This window comes from Oryzias latipes, chromosome 21 (genome assembly GCF_002234675.1).
Source record: "Oryzias latipes chromosome 21, ASM223467v1".
Classification (NCBI taxonomy): domain Eukaryota; kingdom Metazoa; phylum Chordata; class Actinopteri; order Beloniformes; family Adrianichthyidae; genus Oryzias; species Oryzias latipes.
The window spans coordinates 21957861-21983837 of NC_019879.2; the positions used below are offsets into that span (position 1 = coordinate 21957861).

A 25977-nucleotide genomic window follows, 5' to 3' on the forward strand; every position below is an offset into this window, starting at 1 on the left:
AGCACCCCGTTTATTGTGTAAATGTGGTCGGCACCCAGAATGCCCACAACCTGATCAGCATCTCCACCGACGGGAAGATTTGCTCCTGGAGTTTGGACATGCTCTCCCAGCCTCAGGTAGGCTTTTCGCTTGTAGAAAACTGAATTTAGGCTTCCCGTCTCTGCAGGTCGTGAATATCAAGTCATCCAGAGCGGCCACTTCCCCTCTTTTCAGAGCGCGGTTTGGCATTTCTCTCCTTGTTTTTCCTGCGGCTTCCTTTTCATTTGGAAGGAAACTGTCTTTTTGCCAGCTGTGTCATTACTACTTTTGCTGCCAAGACTTTAATGTCAAACCCTAACTTTTTATAAAGTGCTAGTTGAACTTAGATTATGCATTAATAAACTGTCAGATGATTTTTAAAGGTTGTGCTTGGCCAGAGGGCGTGTTAGCATACAGGGCTGAACTGCGAGCGTGTAACGGATCTTGTTCCACGTTTCCCTCCCCTCTGCAGGACAGCATGGAGCTGGTGTTTAAACAGTCCAAAGCCGTAGCTGTCACCTCCATGTCTTTCCCCCTCGGAGACGTCAACAATTTCGTTGTGGGCAGCGAGGATGGCTCCGTCTACATGTCGTGTCGTCATGGAAGGTGCGTCTGTTGGCAAGCCGGAGCCTCGGCCTGCCTCCAGAGCGCCACAAGGAAACTGAGGCGGCTTGTTAGGCCCACCTAGGACTGACTGTCAAATAAATAAAGCCCACTCACTTCCCAGTGCAACTGCAATCCAGCACTTGATCTCCTGCTGTTTGAGGTTTCACTCCTGCCCAGTCATCCTGTTTTTCTTTTCCGCTTGTCAGTTGTGTTTGCAAAGGTCGTTCAATATAAACAAGGGCATGCATACATGGAGAACAAATCATTTTTTCCCCTTATCCTTTTCTCCCCCCCCCCCCCCCCCCCCCCCTTTCTCAGTATATTTCTCAGAGTGAGACCTTATTACAGAGTTAAATCTGCAGTTCGTCCACAATGTTGTCTTTCGAGCGACTGCAGCTTCTCATGCTGGAAGGTCCTCAGTGCAGAAATGTGGCTTTAATCACAGGTACCATTAAAGGGACGTGTCAGCCGCACTAAATGTCCTGTTCTGCACTCAGAGCCTGCAGAGGGCTTAGCTGCTCCGTTTTGCACAATGGAATCACCTCTGTAATTGGGGGAATAATTTTCTACCTCATTTGCAATAGTATGATACTCTCATCACTGTTAATAATGCATAAGCATCACTCATGCTGAGTATTTACCCCTCTACATTAATTATCTGAGCCTCAGTTGGATAACAGCTCTGCAACATGCGGCTGAAGGGACTTTTGCCACCCTGCTGGTAATTACATGATATAAGTCAATGATTGCTGTGAATATGTCCAGCAGAGGTGCATCTGCGCTTGTTGTTTTTTTTGCTTGAGGTAATGTCTTAATAGTTTCAAACACCAGCGCCGACTGTTAACCCTTTGGATGCCGGCGCAGGTTTTTTTAGAATGAACTATTGCCACTTTTTTGCACTCATTCTGTCTTTGTGTTTGTGCTGACAGCAAAGCGGGCATTAGTGAGATGTTTGAGGGCCATCACGGCCCCATCACAGGGATCCACTGCCACACGGCTGCAGGACCGCTGGACTTTTCCCATCTGTTTGTGACTTCTTCTTTCGACTGGACTGTCAAGCTGTGGAGCACCAAGGTATGCGTCTAAAGGAGTTTGACCTCGATCACACGCTATCACAAATAAAAGCTTTGTAGCGATTTTATCGGCAAACAATTGTAGTAAACAAATTAACAAACATGTTGTCTTAAAAATTTCTAGCAGCACTTAAATGAGTCCAGTTAAAATCTTTTGTTGGCACCCTTCAGTTTTATGTCTCTTTATTTTCAACACTTTGGTTGGATTAAAATATTAAAGAAGATTCTTCTCAAAATATAAACAGATTAAATTATTTTTTGGAAAACCTTTGCCGTCTTCTCAAAAAATGGCTGTTTTTGACATTTGACTCCCCCAAAATTCCCTTACAAAACGCTAGATTCATTGGTAAGGAGAATGTTTTTTATTATTCAAAATTGAATTTCCTCCCTTCACCTTTCTAGTGCCATTTATTCTCTAAATGTGGAATTTTGTCCATTTTTAGATGTGCTGAAATCTGGTCTTTCCAATGAAATGTCATGTGTTTGGGTCAGATCTTAGGAAGTTTTTATTTTAATGCACTGGTTCTCAGGAGGGTAAATGAGAACCGTACTGATTAAACCCTTCCCCCCCACATTCCAAACAGGAAGTACCAGGTGGTTCCGAGAAGCCAAAATCCCATAGACAGCTATTGAGAAATAAACAGAATAACCCTTCTTGCTCGGCAACCTTAATTATTTTTATTTATTATTTATTTAAGTTTTTCTCATTTTTTTTCTTCCAGATTTTTCTTTAATGCAAATTATTCAATACTGGCCAATCAGAAAACTTAAAAAAAGCATGTGATCTCATGTCAACATTTGATTGACAGATTTTCCTGAGCCCGCTTTTCGGAGTGAACTTGTTGATCTTCCAACAAGTTCACTCCTGATTGGCGAGTGTGGTTGTCATAGCAATGATGACTCAGACAGACTTGAACCAATCACTGCTCACAGGGGATTTGTGGTTTCAAAATGTCAACGTCTATATTGCAAAAAAAAAATTGGCGACTGAATTGACTTCACTGATAAACCATTTTCTCACTCGATCCAGGTGTCCATCAGTTCCCTCTAGAGCAGGGGTGGGCAATTCCAGGCCTCGAGGGCCGGTGTGTCTGCATGATTTCCAGATAGTCTTGCCCTACTCATGGCTGATTACCTGGTTCAGGTGTGTCCAGCCAATTAGAACATGCCAGAGCAGGGTATGCTGGAAAACATGCAGGAATGCGGCCCTCAGTGCCCACCTCTGCTCTAGAGGGACAAATATAGACCCCAATGCAATGCATTTTAAATGGTAAATGGCATGTACTTATATATAGCGCTTTACTACCATCTTCAAAGGCCCAAAGTGCTTTACAGTCCCATTCACACTCTGCTGCTGAACACTGGTGCCAACCTTCCACCAGAGGCAAGGTGGGTTCAGTGTCGAAGTGTCCTTGGGCACTTCGACATATGGGCAGGAATCGAACCTGCAATATTTCGATCGGAGGTCAACCGCCCTATCACTGCCCCACAGCCGCCCTTTTAGTGATTTGACATTTGAAAAAAAATGTTAATCTGTATATAGAATATATAAAATGTATATATTTTTTAATAATTCAAAATTTCACAATCAAAACATAGAATCAAAAGTAAAAAGTTTTAGTTTGTAAATGTTGATATTAAATAAGTTTTTATTTCTGCAAATTAGTGACATTGTATTTGCTGTTCAAAGAAAAGGTAGTGAGCATGTTTATAAAATGCATTCAGCACTGGATAGCCCTGCACAATACAGGCTTTTAGAGGTTAGGCAGTAATGAGGGAATTCTGACATAGCCAAAAAATGAACAAAACCTTTTATTCTATTTTTTGCTTAAAAACCGCTTCTTTTTTTTGTTTTTGTTTAGTAAACTTCTGGCCTTCTGCATAATACTGCCCCCATAGGTGACAACTTGTACTGCTGCTCATAATTCAGGCTGTGGAGCTTGGCAGAGAGCGGATGTTCATTTGTTTTATTCATTATCTAGCCTTTTATTCATCGAGTTAGGCATTTATGTCTTGATTGAAAACAATGTTATGGTTTGCGTGTAGGTAAAGCATTTAGCGGGACAGCGTTTTTCCAGCCGGGGACGTTGGGGGGGTTCTGTTAAAAGTCAAATGCAGGATGTTTAGTTTGTTCATATTGCTGCTTTGAAGTTTAAAGACATTTCCCAGATGTGCTAGATGTGGACACGCAAATGTGCAAAGCTACGGTTAGCGGTTTGTAGTCAGAATAATTAGTCGCTGGGTTACAGTCCGACGGCTTTAGCTTGTCCACCAACTCGCATGTTGCTTTTTATTTAGTTTTGAAGATGCGTGTTTGTGCAAACAGATCACAAATGCATCTTATTCTGCCTCTTCTGCGCTTCTTTCAGAGGTGCTGATTAAACAGACACCATGCAGACCAGGACATTGTCTTCACTTTAGCTTTGGAAAGAACTGCAAGAGCGAAGAAACAAATCAATAATTGACCTTCTCCTTCTTTCTCCTGTGCAGAACAACAAGCCTCTGTACTCGTTTGAAGATAACTCGGACTACGTGTACGACGTCATGTGGTCCCCCACGCACCCTGCTCTGTTCGCTTGCGTGGACGGCGTCGGTCACCTCGACCTGTGGAATCTAAACAATGACACTGAGGTATCAAACATTTCCACTGCGTTCTACTGGGTCACTAGGTCTATTAGTCTGATCGTCGTTGTTGTTGTTTTAGGTGCCCACTGCCAGTGTGGTAGTAGACGGTAATCCAGCCCTTAATAAACTCCGATGGGGGCATTCGGGCAGAGAAATCGCAGTGGGAGACTCTGATGGACGAGTTCTCGTCTACGAGGTTGGGGAGGTGAGACTCTTTGACTTCTTCTACACGTGCATGGAGGTAGCATTTCCTGTCAGAAACCTGCACAGGCAGTTTGAGTCATGCCTCTTTTGTGCCATCCCCCCCCCCCCAGCAAGTTGCAGTTCCCCGAAACGATGAGTGGACACGCTTTGTTCGCACGCTGGCAGAGATCAACGAGAACCGGGATGATGCCGAGGAGCTGGCAGCGCAGCGTCTGGCTGCATGAGCTCAGCGCTGCTGGAGGCGTCGCTTCAGGGACCAGTTGTGTGCTTGATTTCTTTGAAACATGTCATAACATGACTGAAGGAAAAGCTTTTTTTTATGTATATATATATCAGAAGCACAGACACCCTTTGATTTCCTACTCTTCATTTGGACAGCTGCCTTCATGTTTGGGTGGATAAATGAACGCAGGTGTCACCGCTAACATGAAGCCAAAGCTGTCCTCTCTTCACCTGGGGGCCTTAAAGTTTTTCTTTGGAAGAACAGAACTATTTACAGTATGTTGACAGAAGCCTTAAGGTTAATTTTTGAGCCAAAAAGGTGCTTCCCAAACTTCATCATGATGAAGCTGTTTTGCAGTTAGGAATCAGTCACATGTAATGTTAGCATTCATCGATCAGGTCTTCATCTTTCTTTCTTTTGACTTTCTACTGATTATTTGATACAGGATTGTAAATTTCACTTAATCAATGCAGCTGGAATGTCACTAAAAGCCACAGATATGATCAGAGATGCTGTACCTGCTCAGCGGTTTTCACACCTGTCGAACTAATTCCATGTGTAAAAACAGAGAATGACTTTCCGCAGTAGAAACACTTGATTTATTTCCGTAAAATACAATAAATACATTTAAATTATTTCCCTCCAATGCTCATGATTTCAAAATAAATACTTTGAAAATATCTGTACATCTTTATGTCTCAAATGTGACAAACCTGTGCACCCAAACCCAAAGTTATTGCACACCAAAAAAAAAACCTGCAGTAAAAGACTGAAAATAAATCCATAAAGTCTCTCTGTTCAGAAATACAATATGTACTGTCAAATTGTGCAAGCGATGCAAAGAAACACACTCATGCAGCATTAGAGTAAGAGTTGCTAAATAACTAAGATGCAGAGTGGAGGGTCATGCAGCCCTTAACTCATCTCCACAAGGCCTAAAGTTCAGTTTTGGACGGATGGTGCCTCTCCGAGAGGCTGGAACTTGGGGAGGTGCAGCCCAAACTTCCTCTCCACGCCTGCAAAAGTTGCAGCAGCTAATCTGTATCCGCCCACGTGGTCTGCAGTCACAGAGGGAAAGTCCTGAATCACAGGTTTGGGAGTCGTCGGCTGGGATCCTGTGGGACGGCTGAAAAGGCAGACGGGTTACAAACGATGGCGCTTGATTGGAGTGGAGGTTTTTACAAAATGCTTTTTCCACTTACTGTCCTCCAAAGTCGACGTAGAGCCATCTCTGCAGCAGCTCGTAGGTCACCAAGGTCACGCCAAACTGCGGTGATGATCTGAAGACGCGAGCTGAGGGAGGTGTAGATGTTTTCCAGAAGTCAGTCAGCTTCTAATCAGCTTCTTCCTTCTAAGAGAAGGGATGTGCGCATTACCTCCTGCGCCCTTCCAAAAGGCTCTGAAGCCCTCCTCCTGAAGAATCTTCCTGAAGCAGTCGATGACTCCGCTGTATGTCGTCTGGCCGGCTCGGGCCGCCACCTGGAGCCTGGTCTTGATGACATCAGCAGGGGTCACCAGCGAAGCGGCTGGTATGCCTTGTTTGTCACAAAACACATAATGAAGCTGTGTTACTATGCACACAGTCATATCCTCACAGCAGTGTCACGCAGGGCTTGAAATAGCTACACCTTCATGGTGAGATGGGACAAAAAGCGCCATCTATAAAGTAAGCTATTGACCAAGGTGCGAACAGGAGGGAAAACAAAGCTCTTTTAGTCCTTTTTATTTTATTTTTTGAAACACCGGTGAGGTATAAAACAAATCCAACAGCTTGGTGAAGTGTCTGAAGCCTCACAGATGTTGGTTACCTGCGATGGCGCCGGCAGTGAGCAGCTGCAGCGCTCCCAGCCTTCCATCTTCGTCTGCCAGCTTCTCCTTGGTGTGGGCATAAACAGGAAAGTAGATGGCGGAAAAGGGGATGTCACGCAGGAAGCAAGCCTTGGCTCCCTAACAGAAAGACAGAAACGTTTAAACACATATGCATCCGCTCAGGGCTGAATGATAAGGGGGCGGAGCTAAAGCCGGATCGTCTAGAGGAATCAAGAGGCTGCAGAGCTGATTAATTCTACCTGTGAAGGAAAAGGGGGGGTTAGTATTGATGATGGGGCTAAAAAAAACGCCCAAGGCAGAGATGCAGCACTGATCCATCACAGAGAGCTGCAGGAAGGCCCTTTTTTTTCTGAGGAACTTTAAAAGCCATAAAGTCTCTGTCTTCTACTTAATCATGTTCAGTATGGAAAAACATGAAACTGAATCTATCCACTGATTTACAGTTAGATTTGAGCTCCAATTGAGTCCCTTCTGCACATTTAACACAATCTTCAAAATCTGTCTCTGATTTCTAATCTATGAATGCACATTTATGATAGCTCAAATACAGACGTATTAAGTCATCTAGCTGAATAATTTCTTACTGTAAAATGCAACTGAGATTTATCAAATTCAGAAATTGATTTTCCATGTTTTTAATAACTTTTTCAATAAGGATATGACCCAAAAAAATTCAAATCAAATTGAACATATAATGAAATATGAATGTAAAAATTAAAATAAATGTATTCCATTTCTTGGCAGAGATATTCAGCCATATAAGGCAGATTTTTATTCAAGACACTTATACTAAACTCAAGTTTACCCATCATTTTCAAGTGCATTAAATAAGACACTATTAAAATGTTAGTTTATTAACTAACTTATCTAGGAAATAATGAAAGATTTATTTTTTATAATGGTTACCAACAAATAAGTAACCATGGTAACATCTAGAAACTTTAAAGCAGTGAAGTGAAGGAACATAACCTGGGATGGTAAGGATACCTTTCACTGCCCTTGAATGACAGCAATCAGAGGTTGATTCTGCAGGCGTTGCAGTGCCGCAGACGTGTTGACCCACCTTGTAGAGGCCGAGGAAGCCCAGGTCTCTCACCACGGTCAGGGCGCTGACCCTCGGGCCCGTGGTGATCTCTCCAGCCACCTGCAGTCGGATCTTAACGATCTCAAGAGGATTGGTGAAAATCACCTGGGAAGCTCCAGCCTGCAGAGAAAAATAAATAATTTCTAAAAGGGCGCAAGAGGTTTCTGACATGCTCATACGGGGAAGGGGTGAACTCTGGGTAAGAATGCTGATGATGTGAGATTGGGGTTTTTTTTCCCCTCAGATGGTTTTTCTGATTATTTCAGTAAACCTTAGCACAAAAGACACGTTATGTTCTCATTTTCATTAGATATTGTCAGCCGGGAGTTGGCAAAAAGAGAAAAAGAGCAGGCATTGTTAGAAAAACAACTGGGGTCACGTTGGAGCAGGACATTTCCCCGCTCGTGGTTAGCAGGCTCTGACCCTGGCACCGGCCCTCTGCCCCCGTCTCTTCCCCTGAGGCACCTCCTCTGGTTGGGTGAGCGGGGCGCCTTGGCCTCATCCCGCACACTTCCCAAATTCACCCCCCATTCCCAGGGGAGAGTGCTGAATCACCGGGGCGGCTCAGGGTCCAGGACAGCAATGCCCTGCAGGCACGGCACCCTCTGACTCTGGCACATTTATCACCCACTCTAAATTTAATCAGGCCCCAGGATGGCTGCTGCTGACATTTGGGGCAGGGGTCTTATCTATAAACATCCGAGCAAAAGGGCTAAAAAAAGCTCTGGCACATTTTGTCATTTTCAAAGCAAAGAGGGAATATCCGGTACTCTGAAGACTGATGCTCTTGTCTCCTTCCTTTCCTTTTCAGTTCTGTCTTTTGGAAGCGATAATGAAGCCAGTTAGTTATCTGATCAACCCAAATCTAAACTTTGATGAAACCGTGTGCTGCCACTGAGTAATATTTGTGCAGAGTTTTTCTCAGAACCCTCGGTGTCCCGCATGGAGACCGACCCACGACTCTGGTTTGTACCACACTGTCATACTCGATCACGCTGAGCTAGACCCCGCTCCATCCAGGACCCTCCAGGGCCTCTTCCTCCAATTACACCACTGACAGGGGTCACAACCTCAGAGACCCCTCTCCTCTGGGTCCAACCTGCGGCCTCTGCACAGCCCGCCTCTTCCATTACAACTGAGGCCAAGTGAAGGAATTACATCTATAATCCCATGTTGCTCTCGTGAAACGCAGTGGAAGTGACCCGGATCAGGAGAGAACAAACCACAGTCAACTCAACTCCAAATTTATGAGCTTCCTCACCTGAAACTGTTTTCTGTGTTTCAGACAAACTTTCATTAATTCACAAATAAATGCTTAGTGATCTTTCAATTCCTTTTTACAAAAAAGGAAAAAAACATCTTTGCTAAAAAAATAAAGGAAGTCAGCCAATCAAATATTCAAACTAAGGATTCCTAAATAAAAAATGTTGTTTTACAAAAATCCAACTGAACATCTTTTATTTAAATTTTAAAAAATCAAATACATAAAACTTCATAAACAGTTTTTAGATTTTAGAACAGCTTGAAAGCTATTCTTTGATACTCCAGAGCAGGGGTGCTCATCACGTCGATCGCGATCGACCGGTCGATCTTCAAGGACATGAGGGTAGATCGCAGGTCAGCAAAGATAGATAACCCAAAAAATAAAAATATATTTCTAAAAAATCCATCAGCGAATCAAAATCCTCACCAAGAAGTACGTGACCTGATTGACATGCAGAACGGCCAATCGAACATCCTCTGATACCTACGTCAATGCACACGCGTGTTTAAATACACAAATTCTGTCTGTCATTAGAAAGTCGCTACTTGCCCCACGGCCCGGATCGGCCCGCGTCGCCTCTTCTGACCCAGCTGTCATGCCACGGTGCCTGGTGGGCAGTTCCCACCTGATTGATCCGAGCCCACTAAAGCAGCAGTGTTTTCCTGTGGCACGCGCTTCTCATTGAGCCAGCTGTGCTTTAGAAATGCCATGCTCCCCCCCCATGGCACGGTTTACAGCAGAGCATGAAATACGATAGTCACTGCTTTCTGCTTTTGTAATAAAACGCCTCATCTGTTAAAAACAATAGTATCTTGTGTACTCTTACTGTGTAGTTTTTGAATTATCAGTACATAACAATGTTATGCACCAACAGTTCATAACACTGTTTATTAAACAGTATTTTAGACTCAAAATACTATATATATATATATATATATATATATATATATATATATATATATATACATATATATATATATATATATATATATATATATATATATATATATATATATATATATATATATGTAGATCTTTAAGACATTGACGCCTCAAAAGTAGCTCACATGCCAAAAAAGTGTGGGCACCCCTGCTCCAGAGTAACTAAAGGACTTTAAGAGAACAACTGGTTACATTTTCCTTAATAACCCATTCCAATAAATATTGTGTTTTCGGTGTTTTTAACTTGCAGCATTTTTCCGATGATGGGGGTCATATATAAAGGACATTAAACTCAGAATTGCATTTCTGAGTTTTTTTTTTTTTTTTTTTTTTTTTTTTTTTTTTTTTAACTTGTCCTGTCCAACAGCTGGGCAGACAGATGAGAGCTGAGGGCCTCTTGTGTTGGACAGATTTTACTTTAACAAGAGGGGTTATTAATCTTCAGACAAACCAAAGGTATGTCTGGATAAACCCCTTTTGTAATTGAGGCCAAACTTTATTAATTTCAATCATGTCTGAAAATCTTTGGTGTTGGACCGGACGGAAAAGGAAAGAGGGGAAGAAGAGAGAGGGACGATAGAGAGAGGGGGGGTAGGGGGTGATAATAGGAGGGGAAGGGGGATAAGACCATGAAGCAGCATAAAGCAACAAGTTTACTGGTTGTTAATCATTATGGTAACGTTCAAATGTAGTACAATAAGGGCGGAGCCTGTCCACACACACACTCAAATGTTATAAACACACCTGCTAGCTGCAAAAAATGTCCACCTGTCGACATATATACAAAACAGATAGTGTTCACACGCATACTTATGCCTTAAAACCAACTAGTGTGAAATATTTCAGTCATTCAGTCATGCAAACTGTAAGTGCAAAGGTGAGCTAACGCCTGTGCTCAGGTGAGTGTTTATGTTCTTCTAAAATGGATGGTGGAACGTGGAAAGAAGGAGGGAGAGTGCCCAGCCATCCCCACCCCAAGACCCCCACCGCAGCAGCAGCGGCAGCCGGAATCCCCCCAACGCCACACGGGAACCGGCAGGGAACAACCGCCGCCCGGGCGACCAAGCCCGCCACCCAGGCCAGGGCCAGCAGGACCGCCGCAAGGCCCCCAGAGCCAGAGAGCAGGGAAGCACGGAGGGAGAGAGAGCGCCGCCCCAGCCCAACCAGGAGAGCAGCCCCCCCGCCGCGCCGGGAGAACCCAACGCAGGGCCCCACCGGAGACGGACGCCCACAGCCCCAGACGAGCACCCCACCACCACCCAGGAGTTCCGGGCATCCCCCCGCCCCAACCCCAGGTACGAGCCAGGACCCCCCCAAGGGAGACCCGCTCCGCGCTCCAGGCAGCCATCCGCCCGGCCCGCGGCTGGTCCAGGGAGGAGCGGGGCAGGGGCCCGCCGCCCCCGCCCAAGAGGGGGGGAACCCCGGGGAAAAAAAGAGGGCCCACAAGGGGTGTTGTAAATATGGCCCGACCAGGCTCGGCCACAGTTGGAAATATGGCGGGGCCCAGCGCCCAGGAGCAAGGACCAGAACCCACCCCCCAGGGACACGAACACTCCCGGCTCAGATGTAATGTGAACCCCCCCGCCGCGCGGAGAGAGCACCTGAGTTTTTTTTAATTTAAAGTGTTTTGGGATCAGGAGCAGATGAAAAGATGTCGTTTGAAAACACTTGTAGGTGTGACGCAAGTCATATTCTCTCTGCTCTGCTCCATTCTGATGCATCCACCTGTAGACAAATAGATCCATATGCGTCTTCGTTTTCCTTGGCCTGAGCTGGTAAACGGCTCAAAGCTGAACAGCTCCAATTTTGCTCGCCTTTTTTTTTGCACCAGTAATGCTAGTTGGGAGGGGCTGTAAGCTAGCGGGAAAAAGTAAAAAATGGGAAATGGGGACAGGCTTACTCCACACCAACAGTTCTGCCAACAACTTAGAGGCAAATTTCTGATTGAACTACAGTCGCCCTGCAGGAACTATGTCAAAAAAAAGACTCAGGCTTTTTGATTTTGGCTAAAAACTGCACAATCATAATCAAAAGACCACTAGGAATGCTTTTAGAATAGATCAAAAGATGATCGGAGTGGGACTTTAAAGACAAAAAATATGTATGCTCTTCTTTTTAAATCCTTTTAGTGAATTTGATTATTGTTTAAAAAATAAAAACAGATGTTTGCTGAGTTTCGTAGATTTAAACATGAACTTCACCACCATGAAACCATTCACACAGATTTATAAAAACATATTCATTAAATATGAGATTATTTCCACCTCATCAGTTTTAAAGTGGCATTGTACAGCATGTTCAAATCTTTGGATTTATTGTTAAAGCGTTCCCAGTGGTCTTGCAGAGCGACAGTCATTCATTAGAAATTTGCCTATGAGTTGTCGTTTTTGACACGAGTTTTTTGACTGTTGGTGCCTCAGTGAGGCTAAATGTCTATTTCATAAACTTTTTCTTTGTGTTCCTTTTGATATTATTGTGTTCTTGTTGTTCTTCCTTTGGACTCATTTTTATCTTGATTTTTAGGGCGATGGTCCTGGGACTGCAGATGAAAAGGATTTGAGCTCCTTCATGTCAGAATTTATTACCAATTATGCACAAAATGTTCGTCAGTGTTTGTTTCCTTCGATGTGATGATGAATTCATGGGGAGTCCTGAATCTAATTATAGCAACATCCAGCGTGAAGGGGCTAAACTGCTACAAGGCAGGTCAAAACCAGATGGTAAGTAAAGTTAAAATTGTGGAACTAATGATTTGTTGATTTCGTTTTTGTGTATCTATAGGGGTGAATTCAGAGGAATCCTAAAGCGATGCTTACACATCCTCCAGCCAGAATCTCAGCGGGGAGTGGAATGGTGTCATCTTGTGTTGTGAACTTGTCTCTGACAAAATCGTTCATCTGAAAGAAGAAAAAAGGAAAGAAAAAGTGTAAATGAGACAGCTTGAAAGCAAAGTATTGGTGTTAACTTGTGGTTGCAGTCTTGAGAAGTGTCTTTGTTTCTGCTTTTTTTTCTGCACTCGGAGCAACTTTTCGGACTGCTGAGCGACACCGCTGAACGACTTGCCGTGAGTTTGATAGCTTTCTCTGGAGCAACCCCAATGAGCTGTGGGAGGAGACCTGGAAAATATTATTCATAGATACTATTAGAATACCTGACAGTGAGAGACAAAGTCTGGCCTGAAATAAATGCACATTTTTCAGCTCTACTGAATGAAACATCCCCTGACAGCAGGAACACTGTAAGCTGCAGGGGTTTCTTGTGTGCGTAAAACAAACCCATAAATATTTACAGATGGCGGCTGATACATCTGATCCACCGGGACCACAAAGGTCCTTTTGAAAATCCAACAAAAAGTCCACAAAATATGACACTGCTGCTGAATTTGGGATCAGCATTTTTTGTTTGGAGGGGGGGGCGGTGATCCCACTGTTAGTGGGGAACAGAGAGTGCTGTGTGGTCACGTATGAGATTGGGAGGAGGGGGCTGGGTGCTACAGTGGTGATAACTGCCATACTGTTCCACCGTCTGTCCTTCATCAAGCCAGATAAACTTCTGAAGGAGCTGCTGAGTGACTGCTGCTGGTATGCAGCCAGAAAACAGCAGAGTGTGTCTGTCTCTGAGTCAATCACCCTCCTATCATGTGCAACAGAGGAGTGCGGGGGGAAGACTAGAGGATGGGGGGGGGGGTGCTGCATTGGTGGAGGCAGCAGTAGATGGCAGTCTTGACTTCCCCTCATATGTACAGCCTGGGGGTGGAAGTGTTGTATATCACATGCCTTGGGCAGCGTTATCAGCACCCAGGGTGGATGCACATCAAACGGGGGGCTGCTGCATCAATGCTCCCTCTCTTTAGGGTACTCTCCCAGGTATCAAGATAATGCAAACGTGACCCCCCCACCCCCCGGGTGTCGCTTTATTCACCACTCGACAAGCAGGGCAAAGGTTTCTGGTATCAATTAGCGAGCCATGCTCCGGAGTTAAGCTCACGGGGAAATGCTGATACGACGACCAACCCTGTGGAGCCTCACCTCTGTAGAATCCAAAGAAGCCCTCGTAGCGCAGCACCTTCTTTGCACAGTCGAAGCTGCTCTTGTACATCAGCTCCCCCACGAAGGAGCCCGTGGAGCGCTGGTTCTGCATGCGGGTCTTCACCAGGTCGATGGGATACACAGCTGTGGCGCCGGTGGCTACAAAGCAAAGACATTTATTACCATTTTCTAATGACAATCAATCTTTTCTTGATGATTCTTGGATTAATGTGACAATGTTTACAGATGATACTCGATGAGTATTAATTTAATACTGATTGATCTAAGAATCAGATTATGACAATGCAAAAATATCCAATGAAATAACTCAGTAGGGGTTAGATTATCTAAATGTACTTCCTCCCACTCTTTTTCAAGCATTAAATAAACTGTACTTGACTTTAGTTAATATTCATTACATTGAATTAATCTAATCTGATTTATTAGTGTATTGTATTACTGCAAAAATCTTTATGATTGTTACACTGCTAAGAAAATGGCATCATCATCCTCTTACATTTTATTATTTTTCTATATTTTTCCATTAATGTATAACTTTATTTTACAAATTAGAAATTTGAAAATTGAAACCCATTGATCAGCTTTTTATAAATGTAACTAAAAATGATAGAAATCCTAAACAACTCTAAATTTTAAAATATTTACACTCATGTCAAACATGCAAAACCCAAAAGTCCCACTTGTGACGAGCTGAAACAACTGCCAGAACAAATCCATGTTTGTGTTTTCTAAATGAAATCAAGCATTTACAACAGAATTGTGATCTCTTGGCCGGCTGCCGCGGTGCATCTTTTCATCATCCCTCATTTTGGAGACATTTCCATGCTAGAATAACTTCCAGCTGTGTTTGCAGAAATATGATTGATGAGCTGTGTGCAAACAGAGTTGGGGGGGTAAATACAGGGATTTTTTTGGGTGACTCTGAAAAACTTCTGGAGGAAACGACGCTGGCCTGGAGTGGAGCTGCCTCTTGTCTCGACATCAAATGATGCCGTAATGGCTGCGATATGCAAACAGCAGAGAGTGAGAAACAAGTCATTACCTCCACAAAAACATGGCGCTTCCACTTTGTGTTCTCTGATACACATCTGTCTCCCTGACCCCGTAGGAATTGGCCCTTGCTGACAGATGACTGAATTTGTGTATGGTTTTATGTGGTGGTGATGGGGGGGGGGCAGACGTGCACGCTCACAGAGTGTGCATGAGTTCCTATCTATGAGGCAGTTCCTTGTATCAGTTCCCTCCACTGTAATTAGAGGGGGAGATTCCAGAGAGTGCTGGTTCCGGAAGATTTGTGTCATTCCAGAGTTCAGTCTCCAACGACAGCCTGGAGCCAGCGGTGGCGCGGCAGCACAATGCCCGAGCCTCACATCACAGAGCTTCTCCCCGCAGCACAATGGTCGGCCCCGGGGCCTGGGCGCACCTTCCAGCCGGCTAAGGTTACCCCTCGGGCCAGCCGGGGGCTCCGCTGCAGACATGTCACTCACCTCCAGCGATTGAGCCCAGAGAAAATCTGTAGGCAGACTCTGCAGCCTGGAGCCAGACGGGCCGAGACGTTTCGGGAGCGTGCTGCATGGAGGAAAAAGACACCGGCATGAACCCAGAGAAAATGATAGGAGGATCAGAAAGCCAACCATCAGGCTGCTGCCTGTGGGAGACTCTGTGGACAGAAAAGTGGGATAGAGAACTGGGCAATGGAGGAAGGTGATGGAATGTGAACGTCGGATCCATCACCTGGCTGTATTAAATGTCACAGAAATGTTAGCAGGGCTGTGTGAACTCACAGCAAAGCGTTCCATTCTGGTAGATAACAAGCTAAAACTTGTTTTATAGCAAAGTAAAGTGACTCCACTTGATTTGTGCTTGATGCTAAGAGTGTCATTGTTTCAGATCAGATAAGGATCTACATTTTCACAGCCAGAATGAGGCTGGAAAAGAGAACAACTTTTCCTAAACTACAGAAAAGGCAGCAAGTCGGATTATTTTCCTCTCCCCAGATGCTTTCCACTGAGAGTTGCATGCTAACAAGATGGAGGTCTTGATCAAAGGCTTAAAACAATTAGCTTACTTCCACTGAAGGGCAGGTCTGAGAATTGCAGCCCCCCCCCCCCGGCATCAGATTCCAGACCTCTGAGCATAAATCCCAGAAGCTCGAGTGCCCTTAAAGCCCAAAGCACAGCCCGACGCAGAGTCCTGTTATCCTGTGGAGGCAGGAACTATTTTGTTCTCCCACATCCACCATGACTCCCACACCACCCCCCAAGCCATTAGCAGACTTTGCTAAAGGCTTCTAAAACTTCTCAAGCCCCACAGTGATAAAAGCCTCTTATTAGCGCCTCAGATGTGTGATTGCACCTGATACGTATGTGCAGCTATACTGAATAAAATAGTGAGAGCCTTTCACGGAGAGCCGCAACGCAACAATCCATTCGCCTTCTGTGACTATAATTGGTCTACTTTTATCTGGGAGTTTAAGAAATGCACTTCACAAGGGAAGAAAAACACGGGCTCTCTTCTAATTCAGTGACTGAACATTCCCCCCTTCCTTCGCTCCTGCGAGAGGGAAAAGGGGAGAATGCGCTGATGAAAGACAGGAAGATCTGAGGGATATTAGAGGAGTCACTCAGGCTACCTGTCTCTGGGTTTCTGCTAGATGGTACGGCATGGCTCCTTCCTCCAGCGGAGCGATCCTCTCAATGTCTGCATGGTTCAGACGCCTGGAGGAACACGGAGGGGTGGGAGACGAGGGATTCAGTCCAGGAAAAAAAGGAGCTGCATCTCCTTCGAGCAGCAGCCCCTCATGTCAGATTTTCCACAGACTTTTTTTACTGCCGCAAAACCCGCGGTTTCACAAATACTTCGCGTTTATACAAACAACACGCAAACAAAGCTGGCTGAGTGCCCAAGGCCCGAACCAGTAAATGAAAGTGCTTCCTTAAGGAATGTTTGAGACGCAGATGTTCCACGCCGGCCTGATGGACCATAAAGTCTGCATCCAAGTTCTTGTGTCTGCCTTGTTAATCAGCCAGTGGAGCCACTGTTATTGAACAGAAAAGGCAATAACTTTGTATTTACAGCCAATAAAAAACGACCCGTAAAATCCTTCTTCCATTCATGCTGGAGTTTGAAAGAAGAGAGAAGGGTAACAACGGGACACAACCCCGAATGATGCTCAAAAAAGAAGCAGGAAGCCTCTCGTTGCTACAGTCTGAGCTACAAAAACGGTTTTCAACATTTGCTGCTTTCCTTCTGTCCTTGACCTGAAATGGAAGATGTTCTGCTTTCAGACATCCATCACATTTAACAAAAGCCTTTAGGCAGCCATGATGGACCAAAATTACACGAACAATAACACAACTCACTTAAAGTAGTGGTTCCCGACCCATGGGCTGCGGCGCGGTGCCGGCCTGTGGGACGGTTGTTACCGTACGACCTACATTTTTTCCTTTGTATATATTCTGATTCTGAATTAAGTTTCCCCACCACATCCGTCTCATTGTCGATGCATGTCAAGTCACCCTGTTACATGTCGAAAATCCCTCCGCTACTTTAATAAAGCGAACGCGCCGACCATTAAATTGAAACCCCCAAGTTAGCAAAGACCACAAAGAACAAATTTCTTTTTGCAGAAAAGATCCAGTGAGGAAACAGAAGAAGAGCCTTTTACTACATTGAATAAACAAAAACCAGGAGTATTTACTCCAAATATACGTAGATTCATTGCAACAGGAGTTCCCACACCATCATAATAATGCTTAATATACTAACCCTAACCCTCATAAAATTGCTCAAAGGGTAGATTTACGTTTAGGATTATATTTAGGAAATACCAGTTTTAGTGATCTTTTTTTAAATATTTATCCATTGCAGCCTTATATGTACCAGTCTGTGGCGAGACCACTGATTTAAGGTGTTACTTCAGAACAAATCAGGGATGTTTAACACCTGAACACACACATTTCCAAAACACGAGGAAGAAATACGACAACAGACAGCTTATTTCATCACTGAACCAAACCTTTTTCTCCATTTTCTTCATATGGTGGCTAAACTTTGCACTCTCTCATGTTTCCTGTGCAAACAATCGTCGGCATGGGTCCTTTTTACCACGCATGATTAATAAAGTGTCCCTTTTGCCAACAACAGGAACTCACCCGGAGTGAGAGTGAAGCCCGGCAAGCTGGAACAGGATGTCAATCTCCATGGGAGTGATTTGACCAAACTTATTTGCAGCGTGAACAAAGTCCTCTAAAATTAAAAGACAAATGTCAGTCTTAAAAAAAAAAAAAAAAAAAAAAAAAGGGAGAGACTGAGGGGTTGAACACAGCAGGCATTTCTATCACATAGTATTTGCAAATATCCATTCTTCTACATTGTCGTTTCTATGTTGACGTTTCAATGAAGTGTGTTGTCTATAAATGAGCATCTTGCCACTTGCTTATTGGGCATCATGTGATCTTTCTGAAAGCACACCTAAACGCAGCAGTCAGAGGTGGAACATGGTTATTCTTATGACTTGCAGGCATGTTCTTGTCAAATTAGGGGACTGGGTGGGCACACACAGCTCACATTTGTATTTGGATGAGTTTGGTGGAAAATAATAGCTATTTGCAAATACTATTTGCGAGAAATCTTTTCTACAAGAAGGAATAGCACAGAGAGAAGAGTCTAGTGTTTAAATGTGGGTGGAAAACACAGCTGGGAGCAGAGGTGAGGACAGTTTCAGGTTCTCCTGTTAAGGGTTACCACATCATTAAAAGAAATCTCATTTACCTTAGTAAATAATTGTTACAGTAAATGATGGCTGTGTATTCGCTCATAGCACGCTGTCAAAAGAGTTAAGATGTGATCGGACAGCTGCATTCCAGAAAACACATTAAAGTGCGTCTAGGATTGTTGAATTTAAAGATTCTGGGGTACCTTTGGTGACCAGAGTGTCTTTGTGCGTGCCGGCCAGGGTGCTGTAGATCTTTCGGATCAGCTCCATGTTGTTGAGGAGAGCGTTGAAGGCATTAAAGTAGGAGAAGCTCACCATGTGGGAGGTGCTACCTCCTGCAGCCTGAGAAAGATCCGAAGAGCGTCATTTTGGTTGCGCAGGTGAACTAAAGACTAACATTCCTGTGTTTGGGATCTGCTGGAACTCACAGAAACCAGGTTCTCGTGCACAAAGGGAGTCAGCATGTGCTGCCTGATGGTGGCCATGATGTCGCTGAAGTCCAAGGCAGTGATGGTGCCACTTTTATTCTTGTCTTTTAGTGCAAAAGCCTGGCGGGCGTGCTCCAGCTGCAGCTCCTGCACACACACGGTAAAGGTAGAGACGACAAACGAGCGTCATCCTGTGACGAAGGACATCATAGTACGAGTCAGTGCAGTTAAAAAAAAATGGTGACATCCGCGTTGCATAGAAAGTTCTCAGATATGATAGAATCAATGGTCTGTAATCACCACCGTCTACAGAGAATAGTCGAAACCACGGCTGGAGCAGCCGGCGAGATGGCCAAATTGTGTGCATATGCAACGTCATGGTTCAATGACAACCGCGCAATCAGGAGGGGATTCAGGGGGAGCTGACCTCGGGGTAAGTGTTGGCTGAGATCACCAGAGGACTGTGAAGCCGTTCTTTATCCTCACACTCCAGCCCTGATAACCTCATCAGCGGATTGTTGCTGAAGATTCCCTCTCACAGAGTCTGCTGATGACATTGCTGATAACTGGTGATGATACACTTTCATCATCCGACACCTCTATCCTATGTTTTTTCGTGGTGTAAACGCTCCGTCATCGGTGCACATAGAAGTCATCGACAGAGCTGAAAGTTTTAGGGACATTCCACCACATTTCTTAGTCTGAATTTAAATGAGAAGAGTTCAAATGAGCATAAGGGAAGAGCGCCACATAAAAATAATGCTTCATGTATGCAAACTCCTGCACACAGAAACCCTCAGTATTTACATGCAAAAGAAAAAGTGATATTGTGAATTTTTATACCATGATAACTAACTTTTCCCCCCATCATTATGGTGTCCAGATTTTTATCCAAAATGTTTGTTTCTTGAATAAAATCTACAAATATTTCCAGATGCATTGTTCCACAGGCTGGTTAATTTTTTAACCATTTGATATTCTTTATTACCAAATGTGTTCTGAGTGTGTTTGGCTTAAATTCACTCTTTTGTTTTAACTACATCTATTTTCAGGTTTAGTACATTGTGTGTGTTATTTTCTGTGTGGAGTTTGCATGTTCATGGATGGATGGATGTGTTCAATGCAGATTCCCCTTTTTGTGGGTAGCTGCCTTTTTGGTTGGGGGGGGGGGGGGGGGGGGGGACTCAGCAGACTTTACCTGGAGGAACTGAGTAAACTCTGCATAACTGAGGTTTTTGCTTCTTTCATGGCCAAAGTGTAGTCTGATGAAGTCACAGTTCCAGTTGAAGGGTATGTGGTGATGAACTGTGGTTTGGCTGAAGATGTCCCGAACGTTCTCTAAAAGAGAGACACAGGGGAGGAAAGCAACATCACCTCCGTGGTCCTTTGACTTCCACAAGTCGAGTTTACTATAAACACAATTAAACCTTTATCCTGCTGCACTGTGTAACAGTTTAATATGTTTTTGTTTAATATGTCTGTCTTTTTTTGCCAACTTTAACTTTTGTCTTTATTTTTTTTTTTTTACAATTCACATATTTTCTTTAGTTTCAGTTTTACTGTTTGAGTATATCATTTCTGTATTATCCTGTAGGTTTTATGCATTTTTCATGCATTATTGTCCTATGTTTAGCAAATCTTTATGGTAGCAATGTTCATACGGTCATAGAGCTACACCTTACATTAGGTAAATTGCTAAATCTTTAAATAAAGGAATAGGGTACTAATGTAGTCCAACATGTTGGTCTTTTGCCTGGGTATACCAGTTAGGTTTTTGTTATCTGTCCATTATAAAAGACAGACTTTTATAATCATCATTTTTCTTCCCTTCAATCATTTATGACTGCTCAGAACAAGGCTCTTTTAAACACTTAACAAAATGTAACCAGGAATAAAAGAAACAGCATATTTTAATGTTTAACCCCATCTTCAAACTCACTTCACAATTAGTTTTAATATTAATCCAACTATCTTTTATTTTTGTACTCATCGCTAATACGTCAGTGAAGCAGAACACATTTATTAACGAATTTGCAGTGTACATACCAAATGAGATATTCCCTGTGCCGGTCTTATCAAACAACTGAAAGGCCACAATAAAGAGGGCATCAGGGGCACATAGCACCGATTCAAAGGCCAGAAACTCCTGGAAAGATATGAGTCTGTGTGGACAAGAGAAAAAAGCTCAATCTCAACTGTGGGAATGTCTTATTTTTATTATTTTATGAAATGAAATGAGCTTTTTATTGACACCTATAAAAGCTTCAAAGCTAAAGTTAAATATCCGTCATAAAAATGTAACCTTTTCATAAAGCATATCCTCTGGCTGCAAAGCAAAACTTATACAACGGACACCAGAGATGCTATTGCAGAGGAAATGTTTCAACAAACGCGACTCACTGAGATTCAACAATATTCTCAGTTTGTTGCACGCCTGAAGAATCAAAACGCAAACTAGGAGAGCGAGCTTTTCTCATTAAGTGTAAAACTGAGGAGGGAAAAGAATTGAGGGATGCAGATGAGGAGGATGGTAAAGAAATCTGATGTGAAAAAAGACAATAGCGTGATATAAAAACACAAAATGGTTATTCAGGGGAAACATTGAAACACAGGTGAAATCAGTCGGAACAAAACGCACAACTAAGGAAACAAAAAGATCGAAAAGATATTTTGAAATAATTATATAAGAATCTTAAATCTAAGCTTAAATCCAAAACCAGCCAGATTTTTTTAATGCAAAATAATCCCTCCAGAAAACTGTTGAGATAAATCTAAAAAAGAAAGTTGTGTCAATAATCAAAGTCTGAACTTTAACAGCATCTACTCCACACACTAATGCAGTAACTCACCCATCTTTGGTGGTGTCGGCCACTCCAGCTATCAGCTCTACAGTTTTGGGGTTGTGCTGTGGCTGTGAATGTAGACCCAAGTAGCTCTGGACAAAGTCCTGGGGGGTCATGTAATGCTCTCCATCACTCACAACGCTGGCATACTGCAGAGAAGTTAGAAAAGGGCCAAGCGGGGGTCACCAATTAGTCAATAGTTTTCTGGATCTAAGACCAAAATGAAGTATTTTTTCTCTTTTCAGCTCAATGTAATCTACTTCCATGGCATACAACATGCCATTGTAACATTACATTAATGTATTATTATCCCCTTTTTTATTCATAACAAACTTGAAATAAAGAGTCTGTTATGTTGACATGTAGGACAAAAAAACATGAAAAGTTCTTTGCAATAAAGAAAGACCAGAAAAGTTGTACAAATGTATTCCATCACTTCAAGCAAATAATATGTCAATCGTCTGTTGCCATAGCAATCAAACTTAGGATCTGAAACCCTTAAAGTCCCACAACGATCATCTTTTTCTGTTGTTAAAGCTGAATGATTATGCCAACCTAAAAACCTGCGTCGTTTTCTCGGTCATAGTTTCTGCAGAAATTTACCTCAGAGTTGTGGTTAGGACTGTAGGCGGGGATTAAGCCCACCCCCACTTCCCATCATGCCTTTATTTACACTCTCTCCCGAAAGCTTACAGCCCCTCACTACCACAAACAAACATTACCGGAGAAAAACATGAGTGAGCAACATTGTAGCTGTGTAAGGATTCTGTGATTTAGTTTGTTTTTGTTGTTCCCGGTCATGTTTTTGGTTTCCGTTTTGTCCATCACACCTGTTTCATGATCCACAGGTGTCTTCGGTTTGTTAGTTGCCCTCGGCCTATTTAAGTGTCTGCTTTTTTAGTCATTCTTGTGAGGTGAGGTCATCTGCTCTTTTCTATCTTTTAGTTGCTCCCATGCTTTTGTCATGTTTCAGTTAGTTGATTAAATGTTTTATTTTCTGTCACCATGCCTGGGGGGTATTCCAAAAGCAGGTAGAAGTTAGTTTGTTTACATGCAGAGAGGTGAAGCAGCATGGTGTGTCCATTTGAAGATGATTAAGTGGATGAAGAAGCTCAGATAATACTTTTTCCACCATGAGAGGGTGATAAGACCACGTATGGATGTTGGAAAGATAACCTTTTTTTTTTACATTGATCTAACTTAATTATTTGCTTTAGTTAAGATCGGTCCTTTTTTTGAGTTCAGCCAACTCAAAAATAACATACTTATCAGACAGTTATTTTCCTTTGATTCAAATTAATTCAATTAAGTGGGTGTAACTTTGGTGCTGCTGTTAGATCGGCAGCGCAAGGAATTGTGGGATACTATTCTCTTTGCCTGTCTGGACGGATTTGAGTACAAGTGTAGGTTTTTGTCTAAATATGTTTAGTTGTTTCGCTGTTTTACTCTGTTTTGCCGAGTTATTTTACCCTGTTATGTTTAATTCTTTCTGCACCATGAGTGAGAGGGAGGAGGAGGATGATGAGTTTATTTAGCACCACTAGTGCATTGATTTATTATAAGAATTGAAGTTATAGTCAGTCATGAAAATGTTATATGTGGTATATATTGTAAATCCACACTGTATCATTTATTTTAGTTTTATAAAAATGAGAAAATCTGCAGCCTCTAACTTAGACATATGAGAGTTCAAGAAGTACAATTAAGTAAGATGGAAAAACCTTTAATTGAATTGGAGTAATATGACATTTAGTTAGATAAATATGTAAATTTGAGCTGTATAAACAACTATTGAGTTTGATAGACATAAGAAATTAGGTTGAATAAATTTAACTCAATTACTTGTTACCAATAGAATCAATTCATTTAAGTTTTATATGTTGGATATATATATATATATATATATATATATATATATATATATATATATATATATATATATATATATATATATATATATATATATGTATACATAAACATTACAATGTAATTGGAAAAAAGATCAGAATCTCGTGTGTTTACTCTGTACATTATTTTTCTCCAAGCAGAAACTCTTTCTTTTGCTGATGATGCAGCCGTATTACTTTATGATGGGCATATAATCTTTATACGCCGTCATTAAAATCTCCGTCTTACTGATGTATAGCGCTCTTTTTTGTTCTCCACGCGTTTCCATGGTGACTCCGGAAATCGGCGATCCATTGAGAATGTCTTTATGTACATGCCGTGCACGCGCATTAACCCAGGGTTACCAAGTCGAGTGTAAATACGCCAACTCATATCCGGTCTTTTGGAAGCGACATACCCAGAGTAAGCAAGTTCAGGCGGACTTCAGCCAGAGTTCAGGATTAAAGTCAGGGTAGTTTAAACATGCTTCCTGGAATACCCCCCTGGTCTCCTGCATTTTTGGTCCTCCACCTGTCTGTAAAGTTTTGAGGCAGATGCTCAGACGGGGAAAACAAAAACGTACATGGAACATGAATGGAGCAGGGAGATGTGGCCTACATCAGACCTACAAGCTTTTTACAACTGCATATTTTTTTTGTCTGCTCCTGTTTCACAGCGATATGAATAAAGAAATACTCAGAAATGCAATTTTAAGATGAATTTTCTTTATGTGTGTCCTCCATCATGAGAAAAATGCCACAAGAACATGTTAAAACACAATATTCATCGGAGTGAGTCTTTAAAAAGTAGACGACAAAAAATGTTTGTTTCTAAAAGATTTAGCATATTATTACAGTTTATAGGATCCTTAAAGTACAGTAAGAAAAGAATAGCCTCTTTGAGCCTCAAGTGTCAAATGTGTCTCATTCCACATGACTGAAGGAACATCTGATCTCAGTCAGGCCTGAAGACATAAGGTCATTTATAGAGCCGGGCTTGGGTTTCAAGTTTGGAACTCGGATAGTTCTGCAGGCGAAAGAGCAGCATGTGTGAACCTTCAGCAGAAAGGCCATGCTCATGATGGCGTGATTGTGAAAGGACAACCCCAAGTCAAGTCAAGTCCCATGCGTTGCCATTCAGTGCACTTTGTTTTAGCTATCTTTCCATGAAATGCAAACCTGCTTGTCACATTTTTCGGTCACCCTGGTGTATCTATTCACCCTCACAGTGGGAATGAAGTAGCTCTTAATCAAATTATACTGCAGTCAAAATGAGTTCCCAGTAATTAGCTTTTCTACCTGAGCATGCAGCAAATTATGCAGACCACTTAACAGTGAAACCAAGCAGTGGATGAGGGAGGGACTTCTAATGGAAAGAGCTGTGACAAGTTCAAGTGTAGGTCATAACAAGGGTACACAATACAACTTAGGTATAACTACGATTTAGTAAAATGAATTATGGGGATTAAAAATAAAAATGGCCCCACAGAGTTTGATCCTAAAGCTATAACTGCATCCAGAAGGAGATTAGATAAAATACAGTTTGGAAGTTTTTGCTTTCAGTGAGAAAATGTAAACACACAATGCTTTGGTCTCTGCGTCCTTACCTTCAGAAATATTGTCTTCAAGTCGTTGGGGTCTCCCCTTCTCGTAGTTTGGACCTATGACATGTGAGAACAGTTTAAAAACATGCTAACTTTGGTTGCAACTTCACAGTTTGTCAGTGTTTAGCTCTGATGTTCAACCATTGAGAACTGCAGCGCAACAAGTCGCGCGGATGTAAACATGCAGCCATCGATCAATATCAAGCTGTCAAATGTCTCAGATAAACGCAGAAAAGTCGATAATTGTTGTTGTTGGTTTTTTTGTACGAATTGTCAGTTATCTAGCGAGGCCGGGAGTGATGCGTCTCTTTTAGGGTGCAGGGACAAAAAAATCGGCGACTCCGCGGTTTTTTTTTAAAACAAAGACACTCCAAATCCACATTTCCCGCGGGTAAGCCTTCCTCCGCATCCCACAGAGCGACGCGAGCGGCTCTTTTCCTGCCTTTTAACTAATCTCTGATAAGAAATATTGACGGAGTCACCTTGACCGCCATACTGGGTGTGACGTCAGCTGCAGTGGAACGAGCGCACGCGCCGGTCTTCAGGTTGGCGCGCGGGCACAGAGGCTCTGACCGCTCTAA

General features: G+C 42.8%; 2 protein-coding genes across 9 annotated transcripts in view; one reads left to right on the plus strand and one right to left on the minus strand.

Moving 5' to 3' along the window:
* Positions 1 to 5429, plus strand: part of dync1i2 (dynein cytoplasmic 1 intermediate chain 2) — a 20530-nt gene extending 15101 nt beyond the window's left edge. For all 8 annotated transcript variants that reach the window (XM_020713233.2, XM_020713234.2, XM_020713235.2 and 5 more), the window contains 6 exons: positions 3 to 116; positions 491 to 624; positions 1554 to 1698; positions 4188 to 4328; positions 4402 to 4527; positions 4637 to 5429. In XM_020713233.2, coding sequence (XP_020568892.1) covers positions 3 to 116; positions 491 to 624; positions 1554 to 1698; positions 4188 to 4328; positions 4402 to 4527; positions 4637 to 4750 — 774 coding nt within the window. In that variant the 3' untranslated portion in view covers positions 4751 to 5429. The remainder of the gene's footprint in view (positions 1 to 2; positions 117 to 490; positions 625 to 1553; positions 1699 to 4187; positions 4329 to 4401; positions 4528 to 4636) is intronic.
* On the minus strand, positions 5326 to 25977 carry slc25a12 (solute carrier family 25 member 12). Its single transcript, XM_023950496.1, has 18 exons — positions 25879 to 25977; positions 25400 to 25453; positions 21913 to 22055; positions 21110 to 21225; positions 20262 to 20401; positions 19064 to 19210; positions 18839 to 18977; positions 18073 to 18166; positions 16551 to 16635; positions 15406 to 15487; positions 13898 to 14056; positions 12933 to 12985; positions 12686 to 12766; positions 7643 to 7783; positions 6558 to 6696; positions 6126 to 6284; positions 5952 to 6042; positions 5326 to 5875 (listed from the first exon to the last, which is right to left on the minus strand). The coding sequence occupies exons 1-18, from the start codon at positions 25888 to 25890 to the stop codon at positions 5692 to 5694; spliced, it is 2019 nt and encodes a 672-aa protein (XP_023806264.1). The 5' UTR covers positions 25891 to 25977; the 3' UTR covers positions 5326 to 5691.

Excerpts from the sequence above, each read along its gene's own strand:
- slc25a12 (XM_023950496.1), bottom strand. Across the intron at positions 21,226-21,912 it reads GCCGACACCACCAAAGATGG|ACTCATATCTTTCCAGGAGT; the intron begins GTGAGTTACTGC and ends TTGTCCACACAG. Across the intron at positions 20,402-21,109 it reads CACAGGGAATATCTCATTTG|AGAACGTTCGGGACATCTTC; the intron begins GTATGTACACTG and ends TCTCTCTTTTAG.